At 43.1% G+C, this 9,687-nt stretch overlaps 1 protein-coding gene across 1 annotated transcript in view; it reads right to left on the bottom strand.

Moving 5' to 3' along the window:
- Positions 1-1,254: 1,254 nt before the first annotated feature.
- Positions 1,255-9,687, bottom strand: part of CRISPLD2 (cysteine rich secretory protein LCCL domain containing 2) — a 45,345-nt gene continuing 36,912 nt past the window's right edge. The window contains exons 14-15 of the mRNA XM_081870257.1: positions 6,478-6,611; positions 1,255-3,948 (exon numbers count right to left, since the gene is read on the bottom strand). Coding sequence (XP_081726383.1) covers positions 3,894-3,948; positions 6,478-6,611 — 189 coding nt within the window. The 3' untranslated portion in view covers positions 1,255-3,893. The remainder of the gene's footprint in view (positions 3,949-6,477; positions 6,612-9,687) is intronic.

The following is a 9,687-nucleotide window of genomic DNA, read 5'->3' as shown; positions in this document are numbered from 1 at the left end:
GTTTATATTTCGGCTGCTGGCTCTTTGCAGGAGACCCCATTTCTAAACACTACATCCCTAAGAATAGGCATGCACAAACCTCTCTGTGAATTTCTCCTGGTGCTAATTTTAAAGTATGGATCACAGACCAAAGCAACGGGTGCAAAGCAAAAGCTTTGCCAGAAATTCTGCCATAGCTGAATGCCACATTCTGAAAAAAGACCACAGAAAAACCCTTCATTTATTTATTGAAATCACATATTTTATTTTTTAAAATGTTGGCAAGCTTGCCACTTGATATAAACAAGGCAATCTATAAATCTGTTAAACTGGAAGATCTGGATATAATAAGGAGTTCATGTTAGGACACTGCAGCTAGGAAATAAACAGCCAGAGAAACCTTTGCTAATCCAATGTTTTGAACTACAGTTCCAGTCAGCCCCAGCCACCTGAACTAAGATGATACATTTTTACTGGGACAGCTTTGTTTCCTGTTGGACTACATGAAATTTTCAGATGAACCGGGGCTCTTATGATCAAAACAAGTGAAAATTCATTCCTTGCTTGACCAGACAAAGCAAAGCTGGCTACAAGTGTCAAAAACAGTGTGGCTCAGTCTTATCAATGCTACAAAACAACTAGATACTTCAGGCTCCATTAATCCAAAACATCCTTGCTATGCTACATGTTTCTGTATCTCTAAGAGGAGATTGCCACAGCTCACTACCTGCCTGAATGCGTGTGTGTGTTCATTTCTTAACTACCCTCCTTGGAATTTGAATCACAAGTATATATGCCCTGTTGCCCTCCAAAAGTGAATGGATAAGAATACTGTATGTCAGGAAGGAGAAACTTATTTCAGCCTGATGGCTGGATTTCATTCTTGGCGAATTTGGTGGGGGCACAAACCAGTGGTGGGTGGGGCCAGAGGCAAAATTGGGTGGAGCAACATATGGAAATGTTCCTTTTATACTGTAGGCTCCCCTCTGTATCCTGCATCCAGCAAGCAAGGGTTGTCACTAGAATTAGAGGACATATTCCAGCATGACAAAAACTCTCAAGGAAGCCACAAAGCAGAGGCAGTGAAGAATGTGGACTGGGGAAGAGTTCTGAGGGCAAGACTGAGGGGTCTGGAGAACTGAATTCATTCCCCAGGCCTAGGGGCTGACACCCCTGATATGTAAAACAAGATGAGTTGATTTTGTTCTGTGTGACAATTCTGCAAAAGCCTTGAAACAAACCCAACAAGACAAGATATGAAACAAACAAGCTCCATGCTAAATGGTCTCATTTAATTCTCAAGAGTTTTATTTCCACAAATGTCATAAACCAAAACAGCCAGAAAACAGCCTGTTTTGCTGTAGAGATACTTTGCTGTGGTGCTAGAGAATCAGTCTGAAATCCTAAACCCATCGAGAAGACCATGCAAAGCTAAAACAAAGTCATTTACAGTAAACTTTTTTTTTACAAAGGAAATAGTAAAAAATACATCATTTTTCATAGAAAAAAAGCAAATATACAAAAAACCAACCCTGCAGGCCCTTGCAGCCTACAGAGAAGAGATCTATTCAGATGATGCATCCAAAATAGGCAATCATGAACCCAGGAATGGAAAGGCTATTCTTTGTTGTAGTTGTTCTATATCTGAATGCACCCGCTGGTATATTTTGGATAAAATAACAATGTCTGTGCGTTACATCCCCCCCCTCCTTTGTTCAAAAGACTTTTTGGAACATTAAATCAGTTTATGGGGCAGATATGGGGGTGGGATGTAATTCTGTTTATCCCTACTTAGCACCACTTTAGCACCACAGCTGACAAGCATTCCTTGAAGTCCAGGATCCCAAAGCTCACCAAGGCACTGACTTATCTAATCATCTGCATCACTATTTTTTAAAAAAGCAAAGAAACATCTATTGCTTCCTGTAAAGATTCACTCTAAATAAATAGAAAGTAAATGTTCAGATTATAATCTTTGGCAGAATGTGATATGGCATGAGATGAGACGCCAATATTCAGAGTGTCCTGCAATAAAATGTTGTGGCGTGGGACACTGTTCAAGATTTCTACTGCTCCATTCCATTTCCCCTCATCCAGGTTTTCTGACCCACCCGCTCTTAGTCAGCATTCCATGGCAAATGAGCATGACCAGCTCTCATTGCCTCTTTTCTACTTTTTTTTAACCTAAAGATATGTTGAACCTATGCAGACTTTGGGGTTCCCTCCAGATCCACTGATACTTCTGTTATATATGGATGGTGTCATTTTGGTTACATAAGTGATCACATTAGTGCTCGGAATGAACTACTTCACTGAATTAATCCAGCTATCTCTGAACTACACCAGAAAGCAGTTCCTATAATTTCCAGGTGAACCAAATGTGAATTGATTTTTTTTCCACATTGCACTGTGTGTGTGTGTGTGTGTGTGTGTGTGTGTTTTGTTGTTTTCTTCTATTTTATACCTCTCCAGAGCAGTTTTTAAAAATTCTGATGTCTAGAGAGATAGAGGAAAAGAATAGCACCTAGGACTACATGAAGGAATTATGAATTATTATAAATAGGTTAATTGAATCAGAATGGAATTTGTCCCAATTTGCAGGGAATGAACCGGAACTGGAATGAATTCCTTAAAATAAAATTTAAAAAAATTCAAGCTCTCTATGATACTCAGAGCCTGGACATTAGAGGAACTGCTATGTCCAAATTCCCAGCAGACAGACAAAAGCAAACTCTTTGGATCCCAGCTGTGGATTGGGCTGGATTTTAAAAGGCTTTAATAGGGGGGTGAGAATGATAAATGATTAAAATCCAACCCTTGAAATACCTGGGTGAATGTTACAACTCCATTCATCATGGAGACAGTTGAGATCTGCATGGGATCTAAATATATACTTACTGAATACAAGGAAACAAATCAGATCTATTAGTTCTCTAATATATATGTTGTGGTTAACCCCAACATACATAATATATATAATAATAATAATAAAATAAAGCCCCACATCTGTACAAAATCAGGGGCAAAGCAAACGCTCTGTAAGTTTCTAACAAAATAAAGATCAACTTCTAGAGATCACTGCATAATTAAGATATGACCAGCTCTGCTGAATAAAATAAATTGTAGGTAATTGTAAATAAAACAATGCTGTCTAATGTACTACCAGTCGAAATGTGCCTGGACAGGGGTTCTAGTTCCTTGATTTATTTTTAACACCCCTAACCTTCCTAACTTCCTGCAATTGTTTGGCCAGCAAACCCAGCTATTCCACATTTTTTCCCTTTGTTTAAGAGAAATTCCAAGTTTACGGAGATGGTGCTCTTTTGAAAGGCAGCTTTGTTTTTCCGACAGCTAGGTGTGTCTTTTGCACTATCCACAGAACAGTCTACCACCTGTTGTTTCAGCACTGCATTTAATGGACCTGTTGTTAACCCAAGAAAAGAATCCAAAGAGACTTGGATTCTCTCTGTGTGTGTGTCTCTTGCACCACAACACACCCAATCACACACACAAACTATCACACACATAGCAAGGCCTCCATAGTCATTCAAGCTAACATTCACCCTTAAGCGGTAGGTTCATTCCATGAAGTGCAAAACTCTTATCTTTGAGCAATATAAGCTGTGCACCAGAAAATAAGGTGTTGAACACTCCGCTCTCAAAATCTGACCCTAAATGTTTGAAAGTAATATTAATAATAATAAAACACTGAGCCTACACCAATGGGATGTGGATAGTTAAGTCAGAATGTGATTCCGGCAGCAGTCTTTGTCGTCCCTGAAAGAGTTTTGACCAAGAGGACTTCGTCGTACTGCATGCCAGGACCGACCGCCATCATGTGTGGGCTTCCCATCGCCTAGGAATAGCGCCTCCTACTCCTCCTCCCAACAGACGGGGTTCCGCTTCTTGGAAATTTATTGCTTCACGGCAAAGATTCGGAAGGCGTTTCCTTCTGTCTGTGTCTTTAAGCTGGAAATAAGAAATAAGACAAAGGGAAGGCATAAGCAGTTTTTCCATTACACGAATGGAGGGAAGCCCCCTACATCTTCTTTTGATTGTTTTAAATAGTTGGAAAATTGCATAAAGTGATAAACAGGTCTGACCCTGTCATATTGTCTTCATAGGAAGCCTCCTGGGGACCATATCTCCAGTATCTGGTCTTCTGAACAGCTTCTAAGTAGGGATATTCTGGTCTTATCTATGATGGCCAAGAAGCCATTTATCCTCCACACTTTTGTCCAGTCCTCCCCCCCCCCCCGCATCTCACAGCCAATAGGAAATTCTTTATATGGACTCCCCCACCCTGAAAAGACTGGGGGGGGAGAGTCTCAGGTGACTCTCCAATGGCTACAAGAGAGGAGATAAGATTCAAAGTAAACCCAGCAGGCCCCATCTGAAAAGCTTGGCTCTTTGGGTTGGCAATGGGGCATAGCAGTCAATGTTTCTTTGCTAATTCCTCTGTTCAAACTCATTTAAAGGCAATGGGGATTTTATTCAATATTTGAAACCCTGAAACCAATTTCAAAATTGAGATGGTGGCTGGCTGATGCAGACAAATTTGTTATTTAAACAAATTTGCTTGCTTTAGTAGGTAGGCTACTTCCTCCCATCCACATCCCCGGTGGATTTTTTAATGTTTTATATTGAAAATGACCCTTGGCTCCAAACAGTAAAAACATGGTTGGCTGACTGAGGTCCCATCCACACCATAGATTTTAAACACTGTTATACCACTTAAATAGTCCTGGCTTCCCCCAAATTACCCTGGGAACTGTAGTTTGTTAAAGGTGCTGAGAGCTGCAAGGAGATCCCTTATTCCCTTCACAGAGACACCATTCTTCCTCACCATGCTCAGAGTATTCAAAAGTTGCCTTGCTGACTCGCCCTCCCTTTTCGCTTCCATCAAAGGGAGAAAAAAGCAACAGTCTTGGAACCAGTCACAACCCTGAGAGTTTTGGTTTTTCAGAAGTCCCAGTGTGAGCTATCTTGGGATATTCCCAAAAGCCTTTTCCTCCTGAGGGAGCAACATAGTGAAGCTTACGCAGGACTGAGAAGAGCAGGGAGGGAGCTATCCAAGATGTACTTTCCCAAAAACTCCCATGGGATCTAAGGCAGGAATGATGAGGCACCATGCCTGGCTGCTTGATGTCATCTGAGATCTAGGGGGATCTAGGGGCCTCCCCACAAACTAACTCAAAGAGGTGCACTTAGCATCCTACAGGGTCAGTGTAAAAAAAAACCACCCAATTAGAGTCAGTGTTTTACTGCCTTGTTATACGCTTTCTAGAAGTGAGATTCTACTAATGGGGAGGAGGGACATCACTTGCATTCCTTTGAACAAAGATGGGGAACTTGTGGCTTTTCAGATAACATTGGACTACAACACCCATCATCCTTGACTATTGGCTGCACTGGCTTAGGCTGATGGGAGCAGAGTCCAACAACATAAGAACATATGAAGTCAGACCATTGCTCCATCCAGCTCAGTGTTGTTCAGACTGACTGGCAGCCGATTTCAAGGATTTCAGGCAGGGCGCTCACAGTTATAGCTGGAGATGGTGTGGATTGAACCAAACATCTGAGGATAACCAGGGACAGGCCATAGCTCAGTGGTAAAGGCCATGTTTTGCATGCAGAAGGTTCCAGGTTCAATCCCTGCTGTTTCCAGGTAAGTCTAGGAAAGAATCCCACTGGAAATTCTGGAGAAACACAGCCAGTATGACTATATAACACTGAGCCGGATGCTCAGAGCATGAGGCAGCTTCCTATGATTCCTATCCATGCCAAAGGACCATCACTATTGTAAAAGGAAGTATCAGAACAGGGTGATGAATCCCTCTAAATTTCTGTAGTTACTTGCTCTTACTAGTTCTCTTCTCAGACAAAGCAGAACATGGAACACCACCTTTCTTTATCCCCCTTGATCACTCTCAAGAACAATACTGTGAATCAATTCCTTACTGAATACTTTGTCGTACAGCCAATCACTGATTTATGGAATTTGTTGTCAGGAGATGTGGTGCTGCTCAGTAAATTGGATGGGGAGGAAAGGACAAACTCATAGAGGAAAAGTCTTGCCAGTGACTATCAGTCTGGATAGCTCAGTTGGTTGCATGGTACTGATAATGCCAAGAAGTTCTGTACGGAACAGCTGCATATTCCTGCAATGCATAGGGTTTGGACTAGATGGTCCTCAACGTCCAACTCTATGATCTATCAGTCTATGATCTACTTGTCATGGTTGGCCATATGGAGTCCACATGCTCATATGCTATCTCTGTCTCTCTCTGAGTAGCAATTGTGTGGAACAAATGTGAGAATTGCTATTGTTTCCTGTTTGTGGGTGTCCTGTAGGCACCTGACTGGCCACTGTCGGATGCTGGGTTAGATGGACCTGTGCTCTGATCCAGCAGGACTTTTCTTAGGTAGCAGAACAAGGAAGACAACAGAAGAACCATTTCATAAAGAGCCCAATCAGGAGAGGGGTGACTGCCTTACCTTGCAGATTGGATCCCATTCTTTGAAGAGCCACTGTAGGATTTCTTCTTCTCCACAGGCATCACGTCCACGTACCCACCAGCATTGTCTCCAATGACCCCTGCATGCACAGCAGCTTTGCAGATACTGGAATTCTGAAAGGTCATAGAACAACCACAGTTACTTACAAAGGGGCCCAGAGGCTCAGAGGCATTGCATGGAACTCAACCCATGTTGAATACTAGCTGGGACATTATTCACACAAACACAGTTCCAGGTTATCAATTTGTTATCACTTGGCCTGTGCCAGGGCTGAGGGCACAGGACATTCAACACCAGCCCCAGCACTCAGCATCCTGGTCCAAAATTAATCCTCAATTCCCTCATCGTCAACAGTGACAGCAATGTCCACCCCGGCGCCTTTCAAAAAGCAGCATTAATTTTTAAAAATAAAATAAAATACTTGCCCATGTATACCTTTATACCAGGTTACTTCCAGATTACATTAAAGTTTACCAAAATGTGAAGCCTGACTTGAGAGAATCGCAAAAACCATTGACGGATCACTGCATCTTAAAAGCTATTGGGGAAAGAGGGAAATAGCACCGAACACTGAAGCTGTAGGGAAAGCCAGTCTTTGGATTCAAGAGGATTTGTGGATAGGCAGCTACAGAGGAACAAAGAGCTAAAGCGCGCGCGCACACACACACACACACGTTGGAGATCATGGTCTCCCCTCCTTCTCTCCCACCCAAGCCATAAAAGGCAGGTTCTCTTTCATCCCTTTTAACATTTATCACTGCCTCTGTGCTGGCAGCTCTGCCCATTCCGACTGCCAGCTTGATTTGGGGGTTTCTATATATGGTCAAGGAGAGTAGAGGAACACAGCTGAAGCAGATATGCTTTGAATTTGCCTGAGTATGCAGCCACAAAGCATCTAAAACCGGGACATTAAAAAAAATATATCACCCTATCCTCAAGGAAGTCAGACAGGCCATTATTCTGCAGCTATGCACTACGGAAGCCTCCCTTTCCAATAGTTATTTCCAAAGCCTTCATTTCCGGGCTGTTCTGCCTTCCAAAATTCACCTCCGGAGTGGTCAAGGCACACCCCTTCCACCCCCTAACCCCCTGGTGTTGCCTTTCGCTTGCTCCCAGCAAGAGTTTCTTATCTTCACTACCAAGTTGCAAAACTGTTTAAAGAGGATAAGCCCCAGCACAGGAAGGAATTTCCTCCCTTCCTTAAAAAATAGTGATTATAATATAAAACGATGGCCAAGCAGCCTCGATTTCTCTATCCCTAGCCTGGAATGCATCCACACCATGCATTTGATAGTTTTCAAATGCAACTTCTTTACTTATAAATTGATGGAGAATGGGGGGGGGGGATGAGAATTTTTTGGCACAGTGCTGTGGGAGGAACAAAAACCCATATCAGCAAAATCACTTAACCAACAGAAATGGAGGCAAGAGAGAAAAGAAATCCTGATAACACTTTACTGAGCTTACTGAACAAAAGCTGCATATAAGTTCACTAGAAAAGAACAGAGAGATTTTGACTTTCTTTGTTCTGGCCTTGTACATAGCAGGGAGACATACAATCAAGCATACAGCCTGTTAATTCTAAGTTTGCATGCATTTTTTATGCAAATATGTCTCCTTTTCAATCTTATTTTGGAGGGAGGGGTTGCATTTTCTCTTTGTTGGCAATACACAATGCCATACACGCCAACTGCTGTCCGCTGTGTTGCATTTTACTATTTTTTAAGTCACTGTCAACTTTATGAGTGAATAATAGAATATAAATCTGCTCCTGTCCCCATGCCCCCCCCCCAAGTTATTAATTTCAGCAACCTGCTTGTTCAGTGGAGTGGGGAGGCTTGGTGTTGTCACTATTGTCAAACAAGCGGGAATCAGAAACCCTTGCTGCAAATCACCCAGAAATCTATCAGGAGATCCCACTCTACATTCTGTCCACCCTTGGCTGTTGTAAGCTTCTATTTCAATATGGTTTTCTTTTCTTTTTCTTCCCCTTCCCCCTTGGTCTGTTTTAGAAACAGCTGAGCACCATCCCTTGCTCTCTGCAGGGTGGCAGAACGTCGGGAAACCACTTTTATGCAGGGTTTTGATGGGCCATCTGGCTTTGATGATAAGCTTTCACTACTTTCGACTGTTTGCTTCCTCAGTTCATCCAAGCCTGGAGTGCGCCTCCGGCACATTTGTGGTCTTATTATTTTGCCACTGATTACAAGCACTCTGGCTCCTTGAGCTCTCAAGAGCGTTTCCAGAGCTACCGTGACCTCTTTCCCTGCAAACATACCTTTCCCAAGGCCTCAGTCCTGAGCCAGCTAAAATAGTATGCTGGTTTCTATGGGAAAAAAGTGAGCTTGTCTTTCTTTTTCTTTTTTTTTTCATTCAAGTCACACGGGCCAGAATTAAGTGTTCTTTATCCCCATGGAGGAAAGCACACCAAACAGGTCTCAGGGGGAGGGGGAACCAAAAAAAGCTTCAGTCTTTATGGGGCTGCAGAGGGGAAAGATGCCTCGAGTCCAAGGTCCTCTGCAAAGACTGGTTCCTACTTCCGTTTAGCCCTGTGCCATGATCAGAGTTCATTTTGGATACACATGTACTCAACCAAATGATCTAAATCAGGGGTCAGCAAGCTTTACCGGCCATGGGCCGGATCACTCCCACAGAGATCGTCCGTGAGCCAGACTGGCACAGCGTGATGCCAGAAATCACATCTGTGCATGTCCGCAGTGCCGGAAATCGCTTCTGCACATACCCAGACGCCAAAAATCGCGCCTGCGCAGAAGCAATTTTTGGTGTCTGGACATGCACAGATGCGTTTTCTGGTATCTGCATGTGCACAGACACCATTTCCGGCACCATTCAGTGAGTCCCCGTGCTGCGCTGCTTTAGCATCTGGCCCATGGGCCACACATTGCTGACCGCTAAATGATGTGTAAAGGGCAAAATTTAAGGCCCAATATGGAAATCTGCTTGGTCTCCATTTTGCAAAAAGTCACCTGCCATATAAAGAACAGGGACCAGTTCACACACGGTCTCTGCACTTGATCACTTCATGCTTCCAAGCAGAAGTAATATAGTGTAGTCAATGTGGTGCCCTCCAGTTGTTGCTGGACTACAAATCCCATCACCTTTGACCCCAGGCTGTGCTGGCTAGGGCTGTTGGGAGTTAGAGTCCAAAAGCAGTGGGAGAGTACCAAG

This window comes from Podarcis erhardii (genome assembly GCF_964252035.2).
Source record: "Podarcis erhardii genome assembly, chromosome: 7".
NCBI lineage: Eukaryota > Metazoa > Chordata > Lepidosauria > Squamata > Lacertidae > Podarcis > Podarcis erhardii.
The sequence above is the reverse complement of the archived record's forward strand: the minus strand, read 5'-3'. Positions and strand labels throughout refer to the sequence as shown.